The sequence below is a fragment of the Pelecanus crispus genome, chromosome 3 (genome assembly GCF_030463565.1).
Source record: "Pelecanus crispus isolate bPelCri1 chromosome 3, bPelCri1.pri, whole genome shotgun sequence".
Taxonomy (NCBI): Eukaryota; Metazoa; Chordata; class Aves; order Pelecaniformes; family Pelecanidae; genus Pelecanus; species Pelecanus crispus.
Genome location: NC_134645.1, coordinates 38,937,151 through 38,964,762, shown reverse-complemented (window position 1 = coordinate 38,964,762; position 27,612 = coordinate 38,937,151). Strand labels below are relative to the sequence as shown.

The window sequence follows — 27,612 nt, the reverse complement described above, 5'->3', positions numbered from 1 at the left end:
ATGTTTCATTTTTCTGGGAGCAAAGCTAACATACATTATAACAGCACAGTTCAACGTGAAGGAAAGGCTGGGAAAGCTGACTGTAATGTCTGCAGTTACAAAACTCCAAGATTTAGCATACACAAACAAATCTGTAACCATGTATTCAGTTATATATTAAGCATCTTAAATGATTATTTTCAAAGCTCTGCCTTTTCTAGTGACTGGGGAGCAGTTTAACACCATTTAACAGAACAGACATCTCATTTATCAGCCATTATTCTGAATGTACAAGTCTGCCTACCTACTGAGTAGCGCATCACTGAGAGCTGTTCATTGCCATCAGTGTGTATTGAAACCAGATCCCTTGTTTCCGCATCCAAAACAAACCACCTAGAAAGAGGAGAATTCCAATGAGTATCACTTCCACCAATCAAAAAAAAGCAAGCAAAAGAGCAATAATCATTGCCTGCCTTCATCTTCTCATGCTAGCCCCTCAAGGGCAGCACAGTGAACATCTGTTTTTAATGGAATGCTTTTCTGGTTCACGAAGCAATAGAAGTTTCAGTGAATAATGTATAAAAGATTCTAAATAGAGCCCAGCTTTTCCCCCCTCCCTTGAACACTGTACTAATCACCAAAATGTCTACTGGATGATAAACATGCCACCAGATAGCTAATATGACTGCACCTTATCATCCTGAGCCTTAAGACTACAGCTGAATTTTAGTCTACTACTTCTTCCCCATTTTGAAGATCAGCTTTGATATAAAAACTGATCTTTCAATTTGTACACAGCAAAGTTAAAAAAAAAAAAATAGCAGTAGGGAGGGAGTAGAAAACATTTCCATACTCACTTTAAACACAAAGTATATTCTAATTAGGTAGTTTCCCCTCAGTTCTTTCCATTTGTATGAGTAATTTTATCAAAGTAAGAAGGATTAACCATTTACTGAAATTTGATGGTTCATAACCCAGCTTTTTTTTTTTTTTTATTTCCTGCTTGGATGATTTATAACTAAGGCAATTAATTGCATTTTTTAACAATAACTTTTAACCTGCAGTATTAACTATGAGGCACGTGTAAAAAGCTCAGAGAAGCTTACAAAAACTCAGTGGCCTGTATACCAAAATGGCCACTGACAGCAAGATCAGCAGACCCTGAGCATTTTGCAATGGTTCCAATGCTCATCTAACTCCTAAACACAGCGAACGTTATCAAAACAAAGACAATGAAAATTTAATAAAAATATATATACACATACATGTTTACTATGAAAACATAAGATCTCAACCTGGCTAAACACATTAAAGCTGTACTCAGAATTTAATTTCTTTGCTCTGAACTTCTGATCTTGCAACCGTGTGCATACGCTACAGCCAGGTTTCCATCCCGAGCGGCAAATGGTGAGTTCACGCAGTGTGGAAATGAGTAAAGCGATTCCACCCGCTGCCTCACACAGACACCCAATAGTGAACTCAGTGGAACAAACACACTGCAAAAGCTAGGACCCTCTATTCCAAAACAAACCTATATAAACTAAAACAAACTCCAGGAACAAGAGCGCACATCACTGCTTTCTATGGATGGAGATGAGATTCCAGCTCACGCTGATCCAGTGTCCGGCACTTAGGTATCTGGAAAGTGGCCTGGTCCCAGTGGCTTAAAACCAGCTTGTGGTTAGAGAACCACATGAAAGAAATTAAACGACATACACATAAAAAAACCTCAGCCCCACATGCCACGGACTGCTGAATAATCTGTGTGCAAGACAGATGGAAGCAGTGGAAAACAGCTAATATGTTTGCATTGGACAGCAGTGGAAACGAAGCTCAGAGTTTCTCTGCTGTAACCACTGCTGAAAGTGGACTTCTGATTTCTTCCAATCTACACACTGAAGCTTTGAAAGTTCTCTGAATGCATTAGGAATTACAAGCTGCTGTTCTGCTATTTAGTTCAAACTACACCCTGCTTTGGCCCTGCCAAATGCTTCACTAAAATGTTACCTGGTTGATAACCCTGATGGGGTGTGGATACTAAAGAAAAAAACAAATTTAAAACAAAACCACAAAACGGTTAGGTGGGGGGGCAGAGAGAGGGTACCTATGCCATTCTCCCACCATAGAAAGAAAAACAATCACTCCAACATGACAGCAAAATGCTCTCAAAGTCCTCCATCCTGTTGGGACAACAGAAGTGTGAAGAACACACATGGAGGCATCACTGAGTTGAAGTCATCTGGTTTTCAAGCAACACGAGAAGCTGGTCTGAAAGCCAATGCCCCACTGTCTCATTCTTATTTATGTTTTCCTGAATCCAGAACAGGGTGGAGGCTCCTCACTGCTTCAGCCCAGGTCAGCAACACACCTCTTGTGCACAGACAGCAAAACAGGAGATCGGAAGACCTTTTGCTTCACCAGAAAACTCAGGCACTGTATACTGTAAAATCTATTTATCTAGCAAGACGACACTGCATGATGCCTGTTTGTTTATTATGAACAGCGTAATTGTGGTGCCTGGACATAAAAACTGATTATCAGCACAGTAACAACCAAAAGCAGACTTCTTCCACAAAATGGATGGTACCCCCTTCCCATGCCCTCCTGCAGGCGACCGTGCTGCACAGCGCTTCTGCCAGACAGCCAAGGGGAGGGCTGAGCCCTCGGTGTCCCAAAATACACAACCAGGGCAGGGCAGGGAGGCTGCTGCAGCAGAGACATGCCTCTTGCCCTGAAACCAGCTCTTTAGGCTAGTCTTTGAGGCTGTTATCTGAACCAAGTAATCCTCCAGTTAGTATTATGTAAAATGAAAAATACCCAACGCCTAAAACGCAACCGGAAAAACATGCCAACCCCCCTATTTTACTGAAAGTACAGATATAGTATTGTGTGGTATCGAACACAATGCAAGACTTCTGCTGCTCTTAAGAGTGCACAGTGAACTTCATTTGGCATTAGGAGACAACATTTTGTGACACCAGTCCTTCTCCAAAAATTTTTCTGAACAAGAGATACTAGCAGCAATCTCAGCTGACCGAGGAAACAGTCAGTGCACCATGACAATTTTTATATTAATTTAAGAAAGGAAGCATTGGTCACAACTAGTTCAAGCTGTTTCTTGATGCTTCCACAAGCTGTAATCAGACATGCTCTCTTCAGTCTTCCAAACTCTCCCAATGCCATGGCAAACACTGCAACTGCCAGCAAGAAAGCCTGTCTCCATGAAATGTGTCTACAGCAGTTCATCGGCACGCCCCACAGAGGCCCTTCTTGCAAACAGCTGGGGTCCACCTCGAGACTGTGCTTCGGGAGAGGATCTTCCTTCCAACACGAAGGTATGCAACACGCAAACGGCAGCTGACCCTGAAAAAGTCCTACCAGGCTGTGAAATGCAAAGCTTGGCTGCCAAGTGAACTTCCGATCCATAGATCATATGAAATAAATGGATGAATGGTATCCCAGCTGTAAGATATAGCTCTTTTGCTTTTTCTGTGTTTTATTGATTTTTTCCCAATTGTTACCGAAGATAACACGCTTAACTTGTGAGTTCATGTAAACAAGACAGAACTTTTGCCATTTTCATCCATTTCTTGTCTTCCCATTCCTTTGCTTTAAAAAATACCAATAACCTATGTAAAAACTATGCTTTTAGAAACAAAACCCCTTAAACTACTGTCTTTTGGAAAACAAATTCTGACCTGTGACAGACATTTATTACTGATAATTCACATCTGTGAATGCAGAATTTTCCTGATGAAATCACCAGGGAAACAGTATTCCAAAGTAGTAATATATTCTTGCACTTACACTTGCAATTCCCACATTTACTTAATACTGAATGTTGAACCTGCAAGGCATTAATCAGAGTGAACAAACCAACCCATCTTACAAGACTGGTTTTCTGGGATATTTAAGTTTCTTCATCTTAACACCACAACAGATGCTGAACTGGTATAAATCTCAATAGCTCTATTGACTGATTTACCTCCTTGTGGCTCTGGCTTACACTGGTCTTGTCCTCCAGCCCTCAGTTTTCTTAATAATGTTAGCATTTTTGTCAGAATCTCATTAGTCTTTTTTTCTGCAGTGCACAGCACTCGATATTCTACATGGTTAGTCACACAAAGGTCTACTTCCCTGCAAATAATACTACCGGCAGCATAGCAAAAGGATCTGTGCAGCGCTTTGAAAAACCCACTTTTCTGGTAGGATTTCTGATTGCCAGCCCTTTTAGTTTTTCAGCTGTGCATTTCCAGGAACCACAAAAAGCATTAGTTCTCTCCAAACCAGGCTTGATCCCAGACAACTGATCAGGCACACATAAAGTATTTAAAGAAGCGGTTAACAAAACCTGCAGCAGACCATTTGCAGGCAGCCCAAAAAGGGAAATGATACCAAAATACTCATCATGGCAAGTGGTACATGAAAAGCACATCAAAACCATGATGTGTTGGCCTGATAAAAACACACCACTGTGAAACAACAGCCAAGAATGGGAAGAGAGGTAGAAAATTCAGTTTTCTTCAGACGTCACAATTTTAACCATCAAACCCAACTTTCTTAATGCTCCATTCCCAACCCCTGTCTTACTGACCTCTGTACTGGAAGCAGAGCAGCACTAGAACGACAACAAACAGACACACCCAAGGTTTATTGAATCGAGTGAGTGAATCAAGGAAATTATTAAATAACTTGTTAAGGGCCTGAGACTATTTTCTCTCATACGTTAATCGAGGTACATCACGCAGCCCTCATTCCTTGGGAAATAACTCTCTTGGACTGGATTATCTGGCGCAGAAAGCACCACGTGATGCTGCTGGCTAGGCAGTAAATTTAGAACTGTTCTGTTTATCTTGATTCACAACTTCATTTATTTCTCATACACTTGTACACTTACTGGGTCTCATTTCAATTTAGTTTCATTTGTATATCTCAAACCTATCATTTAATAATGCAATTTCAGAACACAGTAAAATATAATGGTGAAAATATAACTGCTCAGTTCCAAGAACAGGGTTAAAAAAAAAACCCCACAAAACCAAGGCCATCATCATCAATTTATCCAACACAGTATAAACCGGTTGCCTCAAGTAATTAAAAAATATGAATTTAAACTGAAAAGTGCTGAACTGAAAAAGTAATGTTAAAACGCTCTGGGAGGGAAAAAAAAGAAGTCAAAAGCAAACACATGACTGAACGCTTCAGCCACTCAATATGCCTTCATTGTGCTTTGATGTAATTTCAAAAACGTCTAACAACTCTCAAGAAACATAGCCTGACCTTCTTTTCCCTTTTCCCTGTTTCAAGTACTATTAGGCCAGTATCTTCTGTTCTGTTTAATTAAGGTAGAAACACTTGTTCAGTTTAATGCTGTAATTAGACAGAGATGAAAAAACGGAAAGGTACAACATGCAAACCAAATATACAAGAGCTCAGCAAGATTTTTATGAGGCAGGTAAACTAGGTTTCCTAGCCTGATGTTATACCTAATTAATTTAGTGCAGATTGCATCTTCATCTCGGAGAAGGAAATGCCTTAAAAAGCATTTAACATTTCGTTTTTTCAGGAAAGTTTAAGGGTGTTGCACATGCTCAGCAGTTTCTAAAAACCAAACTTTAAATGGTTTTCAGGCATGAGGTTAGGTATAAAGAGAATTTCTAGGGGGCGAATTAAACACAATAAAATGCCCATTTTTTTACATGCACTATGCATTATTTTATCATCGAGTTGTCAACCATGAGATATAACTGAAAAACAGAATAAAAATGCTAGTAGATTTAATATCTGTTCCTCTCACCTTTCTAATGCTATGAATATCCTGGTTTTTCTTTTAATTGGTACTTGCTAAAAATCCATTGCATGAGACTCCTTTCTTGGGAGATGATATCAAGCCAGAGTCTGACTATGAATTAAAACAGATTTTTTCCACCACTGAAAGAAGCCTGAGTTAAAAGATTCAGCTTGTGTCTTGACAGCTTTCATATACGCAATGATTTCAGGAAGAATACGAACAGCTCGACAGCACAGCATTGCAGCAATGTGCCATGTTGAACTTTGTCTTACACAAAAATCAAAATCCTAGCCTGCTTTCCACGTCAATTTAAAAGGTTGCAAGTGTGTTTGATTTGGGAAAGAGAAAGATCTGTACTGTACCTGTCTTATAAACTAATGTAACATACACACACAATATTAAAATATACGATACTTGGTAAAGCCAATAAGGAGTGCTCATGGAAAACCCTGGGGAAAAAAAAGTTTAAAAAAAAAAAAAAAAAAATCCGGATCTGGGCTTTCATGAAAGAGTAGTTAAAAAAACCGAAACAGCCTAACAACAGTCAAATAATCCTTCTGTCTTCATCTAACCCATGTAAGAAAGATCTGTCGCCTTCTCCCAAGCTTTTTAGGCTACCTAACCTCAAGCAAAAAGCATAAAAAGCAAATGAATTCCAATATATGAGATGCATAGAATCAAACTGTCTGCTTTAAACTTCCAGTCACAACTCAGTCGAAAGGCGTTACCTGCCCGAGTGTGTTCCTATCGCGACCACTGCTCCACTGGGATGGAAATCAGCACAGTGCCCCGGTTCCTGAATGGAGAGGCACAAGACACATCATTCACCCGCCCACTTCCTTACAGTCAAAAACCTCTCCTTATACCAAAGCTACCCTAAAAGCCTGAGGTGAACTGACACAGGGAAAACCAATCAGTCAGCAGCATGCTTATAATCCTCAGACAGATTTCCTTTTAATGTATCAGTGACATGCACTACATGACCTTCTTGAAACGTAAAAAGCCTAAATCTCTGTGTAAAAAGATACTTCTGCTTGGGTATTAGGGCAGAACTAGCCAAAATATGAAGTGAACAATGACAGTGAGGAAAGACATCTAAAGCCAAACCTTGCACAATTGTTTGAATAATTGGGAAAAAAGTTAAATTGTAACAAGAACAAAGTTTTATTCAGCTTGGATTGTCAGAATGGCATCAGACAATGGTAACCACATTACAGTCTATACAATGTCTGATGAACCTGGTTAAGTTTACCAAAGCTTCCGAATAGCTGTTTTTAAAGCCATAACTACAGGATTTTTGCTTCTCTTGCAATCAGATGGGACAAGGGTGTTGCAGAAAACTAATGCTTTTTCCTATTTTCCAGCTTTATATTTAACATTAAAGGGTTGACATACATCTAGCAGCCTGGTCCATTCCAGTGTGTGGTCCACAGAGTTCCACATACAAACTTGCCTATCTTGGGCGCATGTTAAAAATAAGTCTTTGAAAGGATGGGATGCCAATCCCCAGAGTTCATCTGTATGTCCCTGAAAAGAAAACACATATGATTTAACAATGAATAAAATAAAGACTCTCTTAAAATAACACACCAGCAGGGAAAGCCTTTACATTTTTGGGTTATAGTTGGGGGGGAAAAAAAAAAAAGTTGTGCTCACCTGTACCTCTACCAGGAAACCATCGTTAAACGTTCCCCGCAAAACAAAGTTTCGTGAAGTACCCACTAAAAATTGATCTGCTTTTCCTTCTGCTACTGCTCTGATTGTTCCATACTGGTCAGGAACCTAGGAAAAGAAACATCTGTAAAACCACATCACACAGCCTGACAGGCGTTTATTTTTGAAGACCACAAATAGTGCACAATGACAGTACCAGAACTGCAGTTCTCCTAGTAAAAAGGAACAACCTAGTCATGAATACACTAGATCAGGACTTGACCTGAAACCTACCTCATTTATTTGTTCAGTACAGGCATACAAGATGATCTCACTCCAAAACAATCACAATTATGCCATTTTAATAAGTCTCGGTAGAAAAAATTACGAATTAAATTACATGGATTTTTAAGTGTCAAATACACTAAACAAATGTGCTCCGCAACCTTACAACTCATCTTATAAGAATAGGAATAATACATAGTTACTGTTGACTTTTCAAAACACATTGTGAAAAATAAGAAAAACCTTGCAGCACACAGTAAATGCTTCCTGATTTTTTTAATGCTTCCTGATTAGCCTTAAGTAAATGTTCATATGCCTTATGTCAGCAATGACTCTGAATTTTATTGAGCTTGTTTGTTGCATGCTTGAATTCTAATATAGTGTTTTATTTTACAGTGTGCATTTGTTTGGTTTTCTAAATGATTTATCTTTAGAAAATATACTAACTTCAATATTAACCACACAAGACAGAAAATCAATGCAATCATTCAGAAAGTTGTCTGTCAGGGTGCTGGTAATATTTCTCAACATAAAAAATCAGCTTTAACATAACATTATTAACAAAAGGATAACAGAGACACTGATATGAATAGGGTGTGTTGTGTTACTTAAGCCTAAGAGTTGTATATGATAGTCAATGCTTGCTTACTCTCAGCCATGTTTTCTAAAGGTCAATATTAGATTCAAGGTAATAACAAACTCTAGACAGAACTAAACACATGTTAAGGAAAAAATGCTGCTATAAATGGACACTGGATAAGTGGAATAAACCATTATTAGAACAACCAACACATTATTTCAAGAGGTTATTTATTGCCAGGGGGAAAAAAAAAAGTATTTTAAAATCCATAATATACAATTTTTTCCCAGTTCATTGCCATTTACCTAGCATTGCTATATAGCCAATCACAAAGATGGACATCTTCACTAAACGCCTGTTTTAGGATAAAGTTAAAAGAAGTTCCTCAACATAGCTTATTAATCATTACTTCTTACAGAATGCCCATATGTATCCTACCAATTGTGTGCCTTATGTCAAAAATTCTAGTAAAACACTCAAATCCTGGTAATGCTGTCTTTCTCCAGACAGGCAAACTTAACAAAATCACAGGCGATACCAAAGAATATCCTCAAAAAAGCAATGAATAAAATAAACTAAGGAAGGGCTTGGAGGAAAGAAAAACCTTAAAATTTCTGTTCAACTTGAACAGAGAAGAACTGAAACCTCATATAGGCTCATTTATAGGCTGAAAATTTAAACACTTTTATAATAAAATGTTGTCATCCACTTGAAAAGACAGCAACCAGAAGATATTTTATCATCCTAACTACCGATCCTCCGAAGGATGGGGAGGGCCTCTGTCTTGCTAGTCAATACCTTGCTCAAGGCAATTTCCTTGTCATTCTTGCTTTCTTACCTCAATTTCCCTTTCGGGATTCAAATCATGATCCCACAGGATGATCTTTCGGTCCTTCCCACCTCCAGTTAGCAGCATCCCATTCCTCATTTGACAGAGCGTGAACACACTCCCATCATGAGCTTTGATTTGTCTGCTTATCTGATATACTCCTACATGCACAAAAAGAAAATAATAAAGAACGTTACTCATTTTTTCACCTGGGGTTTACAAGAAGCTGTGCTTTTTGGCAGAAGAATAAAGTAACAGTGTATAATAAATAATTACGTTTGGACTGTCAGGCTATTAGTATTGCGTTAGTATTGCAAACACAAGGTGGTAGTGTTTTCTTACAGGATAAAAAGATAAAACAAAGGACCTGCCTTTCTGAATAGAAACTTTTTTGAGATTGATTGTTCTACAATTTGTGAAGGCAAGAACAACTATTTGCAAAATGCTTTCATTTATCAGCTATCCAAGGGAACACAGTTTTTCCTGATGCAAGAGAAACTGTCCTTTAGAGTCAATATAGCAAGTCACTGCTTGCTAGACAAAAAGTCTTTTGCGTTTCTTTTAATAAAATAATTATTTTCTAATAAAGAAACTCAAAGACTTTTTGTCTATAGTCTTATGGGAATAAAAAGCAAATTATTTATAGCAAAGTTTCCAGGATGCACGAACCTAATATCTAACGCTGGATGTTGCCTCACTTAAAAATAGTATAACCAGCATTTGGCATCTATCAATACAGCAGTCTACCCAAAGGAAAACACTAGGAAGAATGAGAGAGCAATGAGAAAATTAAACTACAAAGGTAGCAAAGGAAGCCTTTTGCATCCTACTTTGGTCTTCATGTGAAAAGAACTGCTGTAGAAAAGTATATTTTAAAAAAAAGCAAAATTCTGGTGCTTTGAAACTTGCATATTTTCAAATAGCAATGACAGAAAAAGCCTAAACCACCACACAAATAAATACCAGCTTCACTTTGCTGACTCTGCCTATGGCTCAAGGCAGTTCAAGTCAGCATGCTCTCACACTGTGAAAAAGAGTTTGAGATCAAGTCCCGTGACCAATCTAATGTAATAAACCAACTAAAAGATCCCATATTTAATATAGCCAATGTAAATAAATGTTCTATTTGATACCTTTTAAGATTATACTGGGAAAAGGTTATTTTTGCACAAGAACTTCAAAATTAAACATCAGATAATTTGTTAAATTACTTTTCCATTGCAGTTAGCTTGAAAGACAAGAAAAAGATTTACCTACAAAACCAGACTTACCATTAAAAATTTACTTTTTACATGAATGTTTTCCTGGCATACCAATTTAAACCAGTGTTTGAAATAGCTGCCAAGTAGAATAAATTATCCTTGAATTTATAAGTTACCTTAGGGCTCAACTGTGCCAGGTCTGCATATGTTGGGTAACAAATAATTTTCCTTTCTTTTACAAAAGCTTTGCCCTAAAGAGTTAGTTTAACCCAAATTTCAAATAAGATGTTTACAGCCAAGACTTGAGTATCTGCTAAACCAGACACTGTTACTGCATAACTGGTACAACTATGCATTATATTTATCCTTCACATACAAGTCCTATTAAGATCAGCTTCAACACTTAATCATATTCCTCTGACGCTAAGCATGGTACAACATAAGCCTTAAGAGGCAAAGGTAGCCTGCAGAATCCTCAAACTGATCCTACAGCCTTTTTCAAATCTCAGGATGAAAAGAAAACTGATTAACTGCACATTTTTTTAAATGCAAAACATTTAGATAAAGTAGTTTTCATTCATTTCAGGCACAGTCTCATTAATTATTGAGAAACTCTTCATTGCTCTTAAGTCACCAAATTCATGAGACTTGAAGGAGTTTAGTACCACCTGTTTGTAATAGGAAGCGTACACCCTTAGTCAGGCCTGTTTCCTTACTCCTTTTCTAATGCAATCCTTTATGTTTGTCTTCTACAGACTATACAAAACCTGCGATTAACCATGAATGTAGCCTACCTACCTTTAGGTCCTTTTCCTGGAGTAGATTCTACAGTAGTTTTGCCCCATATAAGTATTATCCCACCTGAGTCTCCAGTGAGCACATCACCATTTCCCAAAAAAGCCAAACACTGAACAAATTTGGGTTTTTCATATTTCTGAAACAAAATAAGCAAAAGAAAGGGATAATTACTTGTACTCTTTATGTAATTAGCATAATGTATCCACACCCACACACCCTGCATACATGTAAGCGGAATTTAACCTCTTTTGTTTGTTTACCTCTCTGCTCAAACAGTACATGGTAACAACAGAGCAGATTTATAGAAAGCATGAGCAGATCATTCCATTGATTTAAAACTGACCTGATATCAAGACATTCTTACCCCAAATATCCCTTGCTTCCTTGATAATGAATTGCCACTCCAGGTCCAGAAAAATATATGAGATTTGCCACATGTTATTATGGTATTTGCATCAGTTGGATGGAATTCTACAGCAAGAACAACTTCATTTGTAGTCTGAAATAATAACAGAAATAATATTTATTCAGATGGGACATTAACTACTAGAAACACATGTAAAATCCCAAGTTTCAGAACAGAGATATGAGGAACTAGACAGCTCACTGTATGCCTGAAAGAATCTGTAAGTGTTCCGTGACAAATCAACTGTCTGAACGATCGCACATATCACTTTACATATATTGATTTTTTACATTCGTAAGAGATCTTTATAAAACTTCATTAGAGAAGTCAGGGTTTTACATGCACTTTTTAAATCACAAAAGCTTCTACCCTCTGGAATAGCTAAGACTTCTGCCATGGGAAGTGAATGATGTGTCAAAGACTTTTTTGGGTTGAAAATCCTGCTCAGTTTCTACACAGACTAGTTTGCTATTCTGGATAACAAAGCTGTGACAGAGGCAACTGAGACAATGGTAACATAACAGGATTATAGTCATCATGCTCTTTCTGAAATTCTGTAAGAATTCCTTTGGGTTCTTTCTTCCTCTCCTTTCCTCCTCATGGAAGGAAAAAAGAAACCTGCATAACTCAAATCTCTGAAACGGAGTCCCACTTTTGTATTTTCACTGGCTGCATATACTGTTACTGAATTACTAACACCTCAGTGAGTATTTCATCCTTTACCAATAGACTTTACAAACATAACAAACTGACAGGCATTTATCTAACTTCTAATATATATTCAACCAAACTGCCTTTGAAGACAGCCTCCTGGAGGCAATGACTCTCCAAGACACTTAAGTAAATGCATCAGTGCATTTAGTACTATGGGATGTAACCCCATGCTTTAAAGGAGTATACATAAAAGTGCTGCTGAACCAGCACCTGTGGGAGTACCCTTCTCCACCTCACCATTTGTGGCTCACTTTAGGAAAACAACCTTCTTAAGTTTCATTTTTTGTTGATGGCCGTATTTTTTGAATTATGCTTCTCACACACAAGTTCCTGCACACAAGCAGATCTGCTGTATTCACAAATCGTATGGAAACTAAGGACTGAAAAATTTAATGGAGTTCAGCTGAGAAAAGGCTTCCGTTTTGCACCCTAGCTCAAGGGATGAAACTCTGCTCACAACACCTGTCGTGGAAGGTGCTTAAGATACTGCAAGATCAAGTCCTAAACTTGACTTCAAGTACTGAAGGGCAAGCTGTCCCTGCCAAATTGTTTTTAGTCTGAAACACCAAGGAGCTCCCTGGAGAGTGAAAATAGTCAAAACATAATGTCAATAAAATGGGAAATACAAGGCATATGCCAAATAGCTTCACATTAAATATCAACAAGGAAATGAAAATACTGACATAGAATTACATTAAAACTTACAAGATAGAATACGATTAGTACTGGTCAACATAATTTAAAGAAAATGGGTCAAACCAACCTGATTTTGTTATCTGAAATTGCAAGTTTGTAATCATATAGACATATATGCTCGTGGAGTATTCCACTTGCTGACTCATGATTAAAAAACACTCCGTTCCACATCCATGTAATATCTCCTTGCTTGATACCGTACAATGCAAAGCAAGACGTCTCAAAATATGGACTTCAATAGCAAGTTATTATTGGATTGGGTGTTTCCAGTGGAATCAACTTTACATGAACACTGAGCGCAACACCTCTGAACGCGTCTCATCGATCAGAAATTTAGAAGGTTATGAAAGAAACAGGAAAGCAAACAAGACTGCAATCCACAAAAGTACTAGTGGACTTCAAATGAGAAGAGATGCATGTAGTGAGAATTAAGGTCTGGAACTCAATTCAGACAAAAAAGAAAATAAGGAATGTCTAAAAGTATTTTTTTTAAATAAACAACTACAGACTGAATCTTAAAGTTTCTTAAAGTTCCCAGGATTTTTTTTTTTTTTTTTCAATTAGGAAAATATTAGAGAATTGCTTTATTTGGATTGGCTCTTAGGGATGAGTAAAATGTGATTATAAGCACTCCAATATTCAAACCCCTTCCAATATACAAGTTAAGAATACGTTTCTTTTGTGCCCTTACACAAGCCAGCAGTATTACACAGTTGCAGTTTCCAAGTAAGATCAAATGTGTGTCTCACAAACTGTTGTATTTATGGGAATAAAACCACTTGTATTTCAGAATATTAATTTGTGCAATAATTACCTTTATTTCTGCTATTTTTGATTTCCTCTGCCAATCCCATACAGTGAGCATGTGCTCATTAGAGTCATCAATTACACACAAATGAGTACCAGAATCCTAAAGGAAAAAGAAAAAATAAGTGCTGACAAAGTACTATCATACCCCATTTAGAAACAGTGCAGGGCAGTAGTATTTTAAAAAACCACAAAGGTACAAATATAAATTAAGCAACTCCTTTTAAAGTAATTGTAAGATCGTTATATCTGCTATTTTCCTTTTCTCTTAAAGACAGACATAGATTTTTGCATAATCTCACAAACCAATGACCATGCTTCAAATAATATTCTAGAAAAGCTTATCTTTCCTTTTTAGTTTGTTTTTGTTGTTGGGTCTTTTTTTTCTTTCTTGTTTGCAATATCATGCTAGTACCAAAGAGGTTTCTCTTTTTTCTACTGTGCAAATATTTTCATTTTCCTCAGGTCTCAGAGGACAGACACACAGCTCCACTTGTGGGTTTTTTTTTAAATGTCACCATCACATACACACAACTTTATCAAATTTTGTAACCACATCTCATTTTTTTCCTCACAGAGCATTAAGTACCAGCAGTTTCATCATGTAGTTGGTAAAACTGCAGCAAAGGCAACACTTTCTGAATAAAATAATGCTTACAGAGCAGGAAGACTGGCGTCTATGGTATTAAATAATTGAAATGGTTTATTTTGAACAATTTTACCACAAAACGGTAAATATGGCTAAACAGAATTAAAAGAGCATACAGAAAATCTTAGAACAAAAACATACTTATTCATAGCAACACACACTTTCACAAACCAGTTGTTCCAAGGACATGTGTAGAAAGATTTGGAGGAGACCTTATTTATTTTAAAGTTGATTCTTGCAGTTCAACCACATTTTCTAACAAATGATGAAAGTAGAGCTGGCTGAAATATTTATTCCCAAATACTAATACTATTATGAGCAGTAACATACAAATATACATGTCAATTATTAAGTGTAAAGACACCCTGAAGGCAGCACTGGCGATATACATAGCTCGTGTGGGTTAATGGAATTATGTGGTAAAAACACAGTTCTAGATAGTTCTAGATTCACTGTTTCAGTGCAGTGAGGAATCATACGAGATTGTAATAAGGTATCAAAATCAGTTTCAGCTCCAAAAGAAACTACTAAAAACTAAAATCTAGTCCTCAAAAATACCTTAGTGGTTTGGTTGGTTGGTTTTTAAAATGATGGAACATGTATTTATTCAGTTCGGAAAAAAAATTCTATCTGAGTTTAAAAGTTTTATTGATTTGTTAAGAGTGACAGCAATGACAGCACTCCTCTCACATTATTTAATTTTACTTATGCTATCCTCTTATTTAAAAAAAAAAAAAATTATTTACTGAAAGACAAAACCTAGATACAGAATCATAGAATCATTTAGGTTGGAAAAGACCTTTAAGATCATCCAGTCCAACCATTAACCTAACACTACCAAGTCCACCACTAAACCAATTAAGGGTAGAGTAGTAATTTCCTGTTTCCTGGCTTGGTGGCTGGATTATTTTTTAAGGAAAGTAAAAACTAGAAATCATTAAGGTTGGAAAGGATCTCTGACATCATCAGTCCAATCATCAACCCAACACCACCATGCCCACTAAACCATGTCCCAGACTGCCACATCTACCTGTTTTTTGAACACCTCCAGGGATGGTGACTCCACCACCTCTCTGGGCAGCCTGTTCCAATGCTTGACTACCATTTCCATAAAGAAATTTTTCCTAATATCCAATCTAAACCTCCCCTGGTGCAGCTTGAGCCCATTTCCTCTTGTCCTATCACTAACTACTTGGGAGAAGAGGCCAACACCCACCTCACTACAACCTCCTTTCAGGTAGCTGTAGAGAGCGATAAGGTCTCCCCTCAGCCTCCTCTTCTCCAGGCTAAACAACCCCAGTTCCCTCAGCCGCTCCTCATAAGACTTGTGCTCCAGACCCTTCACCAGCTTCGTTGCCCTTCTCTGGACACGCTCCAGCACCTCAAGGTCTTTCTTGTACTGAGGGGCCCAAAACTGGACACAGGATTCCAGGTGCGGCCTCACCAGTGCCAAGTACAGGGGGACAATCACCTCCCTGCTCCTGCTGGCCACACTATTCCTGATACAAGGCAGGATGCTGTTGGCCTTCTTGGCCACCTGGGCACACTGCTGTCTCATGTTCAGCTGGCTGTCAACCAACACCCCCAGGTCCTTTTCGGCCAGGCAGCTTTCCAGCCACTCTTCCCCAAGCCTGTAGCGTTGCATGGGGTTGTTGTGACCGAAGTGCAGGACCCGGCACTTGGCCTTGTTGAACCTCATACAATTAGCCTCAGCCCATCGATCCAGCCTGTCCAGGTCCCTCTGCAGGGCCATCCTACCCTCCAGCAGATCGACACTCCCACCCAGTTTCGTGTCATCTGCAAACTTACTCAATCCCTTCATCCCTTCATCAGTTAGTTCATATAACTAACTTAGCAACATTTCAGTATGTAAGCATTTCTTTTGAACAGGTCACCCAGCAAGACTATTGAGTCTCTATCCTTGGAGATACTCAGAACGCAGCTGGACCACAGCCCTGAGCAGGCTGCTCTGGCTGAGCCTGCTGGGAGCAGGACAGTGGATGAGGTGATCTCCAGCCATCCCTTCCCACCTCAGCTGTCCTGTGAATCTCTTCCTCTATTAGCAAAATACAGCAGACATTCTTTTCCCTCATTTTTTTTACACGTATTGATTCTTCTTGCTGGGATGCAAGAATCATAGCCTGGGTTTTCAGGAGCTTAGTGCTTTGTCTTAGTGCTCTGGTGAAAATACAAAGGCAGCTTAAAGATTAAAATATACAAATTTTACAAAAAATAAACTCATTGTCAATTTTGAAATGAGAACTTTATCAATGCCAAGTAGCAGATCTCCATTTGCTACTGATTTTTCTGATAAAATTCTGTGAGCCCAGTAACAAGAGTTCTATTTGTTTTATTTTCTATGTAAAAGTAGAGGCATAAATTGAACAATCATTCCTCAGGAAGAAATAGCACAAGATGATGTTTTGGGTTTTTTTTTTTTAAATTTCCTGTTGCTGGATAAAAACCTACTCCAGCTGTGCAAGCAGAAAAGTTACCCTTTCTATCAGAACTCACTAAAATTTGTCTTCACGAACCTCACTAACAAACTTGTTTTTAACATCCAAACAAGAAACCAAAGCCCCTCACAAACAAAACCAAACCACCAAACCCAGCACAGACTTCAATTTCTAGCTAAGGCTTTTCTTGCCTGCTATTTATTGACTGTGCTAGTTTGTTACCGCAATTTTACATGTGCAATTTCCTGTTTTTCCAGCTAGCTCACTGTCAGCTGGTTTTATAAAGTATAGATAAACTTTACTGACACACTTTTAATACCAAAACGGATCAGCCAGAAAACCACATACAAAAATCTCCAGAGATTTCCTTCCCATTTACACAGGACTGGATAAATTATTTCACACACCAAGTAATCACACCCATCTTACCGCTTTTGAAAAATCCAAACACCCCACTCCACGTTCAAAAGTCCCGAGGCCGATAACCTGCAGCGTCACCAGGCTCACCGAGTCCCATACTCTAACATGGGGCTGCAGAGGCTGCGTGAAAAAGCAACGGGACAAACAGCATCATCAACAGTGAAAGCATCATATGCAGGTGTCAAGTGTTGTTAAGCAGATGCTACCTGAATTACAAACTGCAGACCAAAATGCAGGATGACCTGTGATATCAATGCCGCTGGATAGTATCTTGAAGCTCAAAAGGTGAGAGTCAAGAACAATCTTGCTCCCTATGTCTGGGCTACAAACATGGCAGTGGTGCCATCAAGGCAAGAAATTAAGCATGGTGGCATTTGGTAGTAGTGAAAATAAATCTTTGCCCAATTTAAGTCATTGAACAAATACTGGACGAGTCATCGTGCATTTCAGGCCCCAGGCCTAGCAATCTTATGCAACAACTGAAAATAATGATCAAACCTCATTTTTTTTATATATAAGTAGGAAAAAATATAATAAAAAACACCCCAGCCCTGGTGCATCATGTCCCCTAACCATCACCAACCACTCAATGAAAATCTCCATGGTTATATTTCATATAAGTACTATCCCAAACCAGCTTAGCTTCATAAACATGAAACAATCACAAATAAAGTGGGAATTAGGTTGGCTTAAGGACAGCATTCACCATAGAAAGTGACAATAAACCATCCCACTGATGGAAAAACAAACCAACCAGCCCTAACAAAAGATTCAACAAACGTTCAGTAGAAATCATAACAGTACCTGTACAAAAAAACCCACATCAAGTTCTTACAAAATCTAAGAAATTAAGTTGAACATCTGAATAAGGGTTATATTTAATGTGTTTCTACACCTCATAGTATCTGTCTTCCCCCCCCCCATTTTTTTCCCCTCTGTCTATAATAACCTCATGAAGATAATCCAATTATTCAAATTCTGACAGAGTTCGCCAACAGCCATGGACAAGAGCATTTAAACGCACTTGCTCTCAAAGGAGGAACTTTGTAGGAAAGCTTGACACACCTTCCATGAATTCTCAAACTTGGTTTCCTCTTCCATGAAGCCTTAAGAGTACAGTGACCCACAGAACTGGGGACTTGTTCTCCTCTGAGAGAAGACTTATTGAAAGAAATGTGACAGAAATGAGGTGGCCTTATAAATCAATTACAAGATTCACATTTGCTTGCAGAATTAAAATCGAGTTTCCTATGTCACAGATAAAAGACTTTATGAGCTTCTGCTCTTTTTGATGTATGGCTGAGTGCTTAGTTGTTACTGTCTTTTCCTAGAGATATAGGCTGTTACCTTAGAAACAGCAAAATACCTCAGTAAATGCAGTGCATAAAATAAACTGCAAACAGAACGTGATGATGAGATTAAAAAAAAAATCAAAACACTTTTTCCTGATTTTCAAAACAAGATACTACTGCTCAACAGCTCTATTACTTACCCTTCCATCTTTATCCACTCCAGCTAACTGTCCTGTTGCAATTCTAATTTTGTCTGGATGAACTGCAAGACTAAGACAGACAGAAATATGACTTGCTTTTGCTGTCATAGGTCTTCAAAACTGAGAGGTTTGTTTGTAATTTTTTTTTTTTTCTTTCTCAACAGAAGCCCATGAAGACACTTATGGTCCTAAATCCCACTTTTAATCCGACAGCTTGAATGTTTTTCATCAGACTATTTCATTACACACTGTACTAACTAATTGGCCGACCGGGCCTTGTGATGGCTGTTGGCACAAAACCAGGAGTGCCAGAAGAGCCACCTCCACATGTGCTCCAACAAATCTAAGGCTTGCACTATATTGGGAGTCCACTGTAACAAAATATACATTGTCTCATGATGAACTTTCTATGTGTAGTTATATGCCATATTTATGGAAATACAGCGTATTTTATGCCTAAACCTACAGATAGCATGAACCTGGGGAAAAAACAGCTGGAAAGTTGGCTGAGGGCTTGGGCACCCAGGAATCAGGGATTACTGCCACTTAAAATGGGCTACTGATGTAATTGTACTAATGAAATTCTCCAGTATGGTGCACTACTAGTGTAGTAAAAATCTGCTTTTGCTTATCACATTTTGCTTTGAAGCTGATGTGAAAAAACATATAGTGCAATTTCAGAGTACACATCCTCTTAGTCCTAGTGATTTTTTGACCGACCTTCTTATTTGCTTCCTCTGTAAAATTACAAAGGTGAAGAAAGCCACTGAAACAGGAAAGGGAGAACAGTGGGGAGCCTGAAGAGGTCAGAGTGATGGACACCAAAAACATTTACAATTCAGTCTGTTTTTTAATGAAAGTGAAGAACACAAAACTGACAGCGTTCCTCCCACAGGAAGCAATTACAGTTATCAAAGCACAGCCAGGAGAAAAGAGGTTTAGATGGCAACTCTCCTCCATTCAGATACAGTAGGGAGCTTATGGTCACCATTACATTATGTGCACTACTGTTCAGACTAACATCGTAAAGTCAGCAACTGCCTTTGCACCCACAATGACATTGGCTTCAATTTCCCTGCTTCTCTGTTTTGATTTGCAAACATCTTTCTGATTTCCCAGACAGTCTTAAAGCTTAGATGGGGCATCTATTAAAAAATGATAAAATTATTGCTTAGTTTTCCATTTGGTTTTCTAATTCTCCTTTAAGACTACACCTTTGCCATAATGCCTGTAAATCACTGATTTAGAATTAGGCTGACAACAATTTTTAATTTCTGGGACATCTATTTCAAATAATTTAGACAAAGATCCTTTCTCTAATCTGGCACTCTTAGATTGTCTGTATATCCTGTAGGTTTACATTTAAGCCAGAAACCCTAAGCTAGCATGGACTGTTCTAGAACCCTTCATTTGTGCAGTGTTTACCACAGTGAGATCTACCGGGACTGATGAAACAGAAAATAACTACAATTGTGATGACATTAATGAGCTCATACATACAGTAGGAGAGAATAAAAAAAGAAAAAAACTCTGCATTATTGCACACATACTTATACGCAAATGTTATATACTAACCATTTAACGCAGTCTGTATGCCCCAAGTAGTGTCGCTGAGTTCTCTCCTCATAGTTAAATAGTACCACCACTGATGCTATGAAATATACAATTTCTCCGGTAGGAAGGAGGTAAACATTGGCTCGACAGTCTCTTCCACGATACCCATATCTATACATGTATTTTTTTTTTTTTAAAGTCAAGGTCTTCATAATCACTGTTTACCAGAAAAAAACCACCAACTTTTTTTTTTTTTTTTTCTTCAAGGGGAGCAATGCAATGCTCAGCAATGTCAGCAAATGCCCTTTATGGTTCTCCTCTGGAACTATAGCACAATTTCAGTAACACAGTTTAAGAAACAAAACAAACCCCATAAAATTGGACTTCAGGAAACCAAATCCCTTAAATAGTGATGCTCATTGATGTTAAAAATAAAATATGTAAGGCACACTGAAGTAAAATAAATACAGTGTTATCATTTTATAAAAACCTCCATGTGTAGGTAACAGCAGGACTCACTGTACTGGCTTAACATTTTTTACAGCACCAGAGCTTTGCATCTGCACCCCAGGCACCAGGGTATTACTTCCATTTCGCCTTTTAAAACAAGCGTGTGAAAATTCCTAATGCCCTTCAGAAAAAGCCAAGCTTCTGCACAGCAGCTGCCAAGTTCAGGAAATATTTCTTTAGACTGTTTCAGAGTATTTTTAAAGCAAACAAAACTCAAAAGAAACTGACACAGTGAAAAATATTCTATCCAAATCTACCCAAAATATATAAAAAGGATGATTTTTGTCGGAACTCTGCATGACTCCTAATGACATTCAGAAGTTTTACACACTGCAAACCAGCCTTGGTTAGCACTGATCAAACGTTATTACAACTCGTTATTTCTTTTCAACAGGTGCAATTTTCTTCACATAGACTATTAATACGGCTAGCTGCCTGTATTTCAGTTCCCAGGGTTGCTATGTACAATTAATATAAAAATTCAGACTTCAACAGTAGCTCTGTAGCCTCAAAAAAATATAATTTTCCTGTTATGTCCTGCATTTCAGAGAGCTCCCTGCTTCAGTGACACCTAATGCACATGCAACAGCAAGGAAAATATGGGAAATACATGAAGCAACTTTAGCTAAGGGATTCCAGCCTTAGGTCCTGATTAATCAGGTAAACAAAAGGAAGCCAAAGACCCACAAGGAGAAAGCCTGGATGATGAAGCTGGCCCTTTCTCATAAACGAAAGCAGGTCCAGTAGTCCAAGTCTGGGAGTATCTAAACTGACACCTCCTAAGCTGACAGTCTGGCCTCTATTCTTCTTGGAAAAGGGCTACCTTTCTACCACACCCCTTCCAGTGCCACCCTTCACCCCCAAAAATCCCCCACCACACTACCTTTCCTCTTCTGCAGTCCCATCAAACCACAGGACTGCTATGCCATAGGAGCACTTGCAAAATTGAACACATGCTGTAACTAAATAATGGTTCAAGGAGGGACACTGCATTCAGTTGTCAATTAAATCTCTCAAGAGCATGGAAAACAAACAGACATATCTTGCTGTCTTCCATTTATAACAGAAGAACACAACGGCTCCTCTGAAGCAGAGATTATTCACTGGCCTGCTTAGCAAATGGTATCAAGAGAAACGCTGATACAACACAACACTGAGGGCAGAAAAAAACCGATGCCTCCATTCTCCTCTATCACTATTTACTTTCCCACTAGATTTTCCTCTTTCTTCTTCTTTTAAACACTGATGGAACAAAAAGAAACTCCAGAATGGCCTTTTATAAAAAAAAAAAAAACAAACCAAACCAACCAGACCACTGAACTTTCAAAAATGATGGGCTACAAACCAATGAAAATATTTTTTCTATCCTGAAGCATGAAGAAGGCTATTCTAAATACCTTCTCAGAGGAGAAAGGCAGATCTTGTTAATCTGCTGTATACAATAGGGAGCGTATTGATAAGGATTTATTAAGATTGACAACTTTGAACATTCATCCTAGAAAAGTATTAATGATTTACACAAACACGCCTTTCTACAGCAGAAGTCTACTGTGCAAAGCTAAGGCTAAATATTTTGGCATCCACCATTGAGCTCTGGCATTCATGAGGCTGCAAAAAATGGTTACGCTTGCTCAGTCCATTCCTTTCCTCTACCCCTCTTACATAATAAAGTACTAAAGAGTGGCTGCATTTTCTATGAGTGCGTGTTTTAGGAGCATGTAAAGGAACAACCTGTTTTGTGGGAGAAATTTTTTGCTTTCTTCATTCTCCATCCCAGACTACCTTGACAGAAAATGAGAGGGGTTGCTGCTCCACAGCAGCTCCTCCCTTCTCCAGACTCAGAACAAAGGAGCAGATACATTAAGACAATAATTGACTGACTGTTGCTACAGAAAAAGGGGTGCCACAACTTTGACACTTAATTTCCACTAAATTTCAATGTTAATCTTACAATGAGACTGATGTTTCAACCAGGGAAATTCAGTTGTCTTCATATTGTGAATGTTTCTCACCAATTACATGGACTGTTTTGTTACAACATTTGATATGCTTAACAGCTTTTAGTTTTGGGGTTTTTTTTTGTTTTTAATTGGCTAAGAATAGCCATGGCCCTCATGAAAAGTGATCCACTGTACACCAGAATTCAACAGTATATTTACTGCTGAGTTCAATTATTCTTAGAAAGAAGAGCACCAGTGCTAAAAATAATCTTATAAAACAGTCAGAAATACCTTCCAGAAACTAAGCTACTATACATTGGGAGAAAGAGTCTATAAAGTCATTGCCTGTCAACAGCAGCCCTGTGACCTCTGTAGCTGCTAAGTAAGCCCATTTTGCTATTACTAGGAATGCCAGATATGCTTTAACCCGCACTACAAAGCAGGGATACCCAAACAAAATTACTAAATTTAAATGAAATCACTCAGGAACCAGATACACTCAAGAGCTCAGACTTCCCCACAAGCTACTTTATCTTGCCAAGCAGCTTAAGTATTTCTTCAGTTGACAGTAATCTGCAGGGCAGACAAAAGCTAAGTGTGTTCTGTTGAGTCTACAGTACTGCATTATCAGTAGTTGAATATACCTGCAGGACACAATTAATCTAAAAAGGACATCCCTCTCCCAAACCAACCAACCAAAAAAACCCCAAACAAAAAACCCACCCCAAAAACCCTTCTGTTCTTGCCTTGAGGTTGTTCATAGTTGATCGGCATCTTCCAAAAGAGTAACATTGAAGGAAAGCCCAATTATAAACAATCATCCAGAGGGCAGGAGAATTAAAGGCGTTCAAAACAAAACTTACAGATTGAACAACTGAACACTCAATTGACCTTTCAGTTGCAAAACACTGACATTACTAAAATATTCTGTGAACCACTGTCCCCATGCCTTTTTAGTAAAGTGTACAGGCTTCAGTTTGCCATCATATTTGGCAGTTACGTTCGGAAGTTACAGCTGGCTTCTGTACAAAGGGTACAGATTTCTTCCCCTTGCTAAACCTGTGCATAAAGTACAAAATCTTCTGCAGCTTTATCTTTCTGTCTCCAAAACTGAAGAGCAATTTTGTGCAACTTCATGGAAACCAATATTAAGCCATCATAAATTTTACTGCCTTTTCCTCATTGTTTTCTTCACCATCGTATCCAAAAGATGCCTTACACTCATAAGTATACTGGCCTGATTTAGGATGAGATTTCCTTAAACAGATTCCAAAAACATATGGACAGTCTGTTTAGACTAGATTTATTTCACTTTAATTAGCCCTCAGCAGGAAACTGGTTTAACCTGAACTTAAGGTCCTTGGACATTAAATAAGTGTGTCCACACTGGGATTTGCACCTACTTAACCGAGGGTGTGATTTCATGATCAGTTTTCTTAAGTCCAAACTGCTCATTGCTGCTGAAAAAGTAGATCTGATCTTCCTCCAGTATGCCAGTTCTAGCCCTTGCATGTTTGTGGGGCAAATCAAATTAATGAGTTGATCCTGCAGAAAGTTAACTCTGCAAAAAAAGATTACATTTCAGCCAGATCAAGGACTGACCCAATTCACTCCACAGTCATATGAGTGCCAGCATCAGTTCCCAAGAGCTGTGACGGAAGGAAAGCTGGGCACCACAGCTTTGCAAAGCATGAGTAAGAGCTCCATCTTCCTTCCAGTCAGACTTTTAATCCAAAACTTTCCTCCTTTATGGTCTAAGCTTCCACAGTCTCACTGAAAAGTTCAGAGGACATGAGCTCCACAGTTGCTCTTCATAACCAAGTACCCAACATTCTCTGGTTCAAACATCTATTAGTTAATAAAGGCAGTAGAAATAATAGAGCAATCTTCCTTCCTAAAGTGAGTAACAAAGGGTGGCTTAATATATATGTATGCCTTAGTCACTAACAGGTGTGCTGAGAGAGGTACAGGCAGCCTCTGTCTGTACATATCCTGACATATGACAGCATATCATCAATGTTCCTAAAAATCTTTCTGCTTTCAGCAACACCAGAAGGATCAAACTTGAGATTATTACACCAACTCAAGTGCTGCCTAGACATGTTATTTTACTGAAGTACTAAGAAACTTACTTATACAATCACAGCTCACTGGAAGAATCTGCAGAGATGGGGGGGTGACAGGAAGACGCAAACATGTGCAAAAGCACGTCTCTTATAATGAACTTAATGTCTCATCTACTAAGCCTGGAGGATTGTTGTCAGCAACACACCAACTCCATTCTTCAAATGAAAAATTTATTTAGTGCATTCAATGCAAACTAGTCTCCAAGAAATTAACCCCTTGACTTTGGAGCTGAAACACAGAAGCAGTGCAAAGAATGGCTGCTTCTGCAATCCTTGCTCTGTAGGTAAGGACAATGAGAAATTAAAGATCTTCCATAGCTCTAAAACCTCCTAAAAATGAACAGAGATTAAAACCCAACAATGTTCCTGAATGCAAAGCCTACATAATATAGTGGGAGGCAGAGGGGGACATTTTTGAAACTCTGTAACTCTCCAAAGACACTTGCTTTCACACTAAAAATAAACTGCAATTAGTTTCAACAGCAAGACAAAGTACGTCTTTTCTGTGCCTACATATTTTGCAGGTTAAAGTCATACTATACAGTAGCTATGAACCACTTCAACTGTTATATTAAATTGACCTTCCCCCCCCACACACACTTTTAAGTAATTTTTTTCTCTGAATAGAGATAAGACACAAGACCAGATTCTAAAGGGGGGGGGGGGGGGGGGGGGGGGGGAGGCAAGAAAAGACAAAAAGGGAACAGCAAGTAGTTACTGATATCAAGGATACACCCACTCCAGTTTTAACTTTTCAGGAGGCAGCTCTGTCCTAATATCATCATAGTTTTCTACATCAGAAGGAATGAACATTGTGATTGGTCGACCTCGCATGAACATCTTGATATATTCTCCCTCTGTTGAAACAAAAAAGCATATTAATCATGTGGTAAATTTACACAAGAAATAAGCACAAAAGCAACCAGCAATAAGCACAGAGATGCAAATAACACTTGTAATATAACAATTATTTTTGAAATGCAAGCTAGGTAAAGGCCCAGATTTTTTTTTTTTTTTTTTAAAACAGAACACTAAAACACACACGCACGCGCACACACACATAGGAAGCGTTAGCTGAATTTGTGATAGAACAGACTGAGCATGTAACGTTTTAGACATGCAAATTAAATTACAAAGGCAAATTTCAAATTCAAATTAAAATCTGAAATTGAATAAATAAGTAGTCATAGAATCACAGGATAAGGTATTTCAGGTTGAAGGGGACCTCAGGAAGTGTTTACATCCAACCTCTGGCTCAAAGCAGGCTCACCCACGAGGTCAGAGCAGGTTGCTCAGAGTTTTGCCTAGTCCGGTCTTGAAAACCTCCAAGGATGGAGATGGCACAACCTCTCTTGACACCTGGCTGTCTGCCAGCACTCCTAGGGCCTTTCCCCCAGAGCTGCTCCCTGCAGCCCCTCTGTCCCCAGCCTGTATCCCTGCCAGGGCCTCTTCTTTCCCCCAGGTGCAGGACTTGGCGTTTGTCCTTGCTTGATTTTGCGAGGTTCCTGGAAGCCCATCCCTCCAGCCTGCCCAGGCACCCCTGCGTGGCAGCGCTACCCTCCAGCACATCAGCTGGGTCCCTGGTCTGCTGTTACCTGCAAACTTGAGAGTGTACTGTGTTGCCTGCTCCAGGTCATTGCTAAAGATGTTAAACAGGACCGGTCCAGGACAGACCCCTGCAGGCTCCACTTGTTATCCATTGGCCACCAGGTAGAGTACGACCCATTAACCGCAACCCTCTGAGGCCAACAACCCAACTGGTTCTTTTACTCACATAGTTGCCCACCTCTCCAAACCATAACAGCCAAGCTAAGACACAAGGATACTGTAGAAAAAAGTGTCAAAAGCTTTGCTGAGGAATATCATCTGAAATTACGTATCACCGCAAACTAATACACTAACCTGAATTATTAATTTATTGAAATCATTCCAATTGCATGCTATTGCATATTGCATTATATCCTGAAGAACGGAAAGAAGCAAAAGCTCCTAGTGACTCCAGCTGTGACACTGTCTACCCGTGACAAAATACATGCATCTGTTGGGGCATCTGAGCACTTCACAAGCCTTTAGGAGTTCCTTTTCAAGGAACACGAGATTATTTTCCACCAGAGAAAAGTAATTACAGAGTAGCTGAGTGGCTTGGTCAAACACATTAGCTAGGCATCGGAAGGTAGATCATCTGGATTTAAGGAATACATGATTGCAACCAGTATATTAGGTGCCCTACAGGACTCCTCCCTCCACACTATGACAATAATAATTTTCTAACTTCAGAATACCAGAAAAGCCCTTGGAGACTCTTAAAGGCCTCCACACCCTACCCACACAGCAAAACCAGCACTGTAGTGCTGTTTAACTATGGTTAAATCAGGCCTCAAATTCCACAAGAATTAATGCCAGCCTCCAATGCTGCTGACACAAGAGTTTCATTTCAAAAAGCACTTATGACAAAGACCCAAGTATTTCACTAATTTTGCATCAATGAAGTAGTAACTTCTCACTCGTCAAGTTCCTTAGTAATTAATATCTCTTGTTAATGTAACTAACATCACAAACCCAAAGTAATATAATATTCTGCTGTGAATCTGGAACACTGACATTTTTTATGAGCAGGGATTTGAAAATCACAACAGACAGAGGGAAGTCACAGTTCCAAACCAAAATGTAGATAGTTGAGTAGGACTGGAGAAGAAGAATAGCTGTGAATTAGCAATACAGTATT

At 38.6% G+C, this 27,612-nt stretch overlaps 1 protein-coding gene across 1 annotated transcript in view; it reads right to left on the bottom strand.

Annotated features, from left to right (window-relative positions):
* EML4 (EMAP like 4) overlaps positions 1 to 27,612 on the bottom strand; it is a 95,303-nt gene that overhangs the window by 12,629 nt on the left and 55,062 nt on the right. The window contains exons 8-19 of the mRNA XM_075706694.1: positions 25,621 to 25,744; positions 20,333 to 20,482; positions 18,758 to 18,827; positions 17,275 to 17,385; positions 13,748 to 13,843; positions 11,482 to 11,616; positions 11,118 to 11,253; positions 9,127 to 9,278; positions 7,427 to 7,552; positions 7,166 to 7,297; positions 6,499 to 6,566; positions 284 to 372 (exon numbers count right to left, since the gene is read on the bottom strand). Of these exons, the coding sequence (XP_075562809.1) occupies positions 284 to 372; positions 6,499 to 6,566; positions 7,166 to 7,297; positions 7,427 to 7,552; positions 9,127 to 9,278; positions 11,118 to 11,253; positions 11,482 to 11,616; positions 13,748 to 13,843; positions 17,275 to 17,385; positions 18,758 to 18,827; positions 20,333 to 20,482; positions 25,621 to 25,744 (1,389 nt within the window). The remainder of the gene's footprint in view (positions 1 to 283; positions 373 to 6,498; positions 6,567 to 7,165; positions 7,298 to 7,426; positions 7,553 to 9,126; positions 9,279 to 11,117; positions 11,254 to 11,481; positions 11,617 to 13,747; positions 13,844 to 17,274; positions 17,386 to 18,757; positions 18,828 to 20,332; positions 20,483 to 25,620; positions 25,745 to 27,612) is intronic.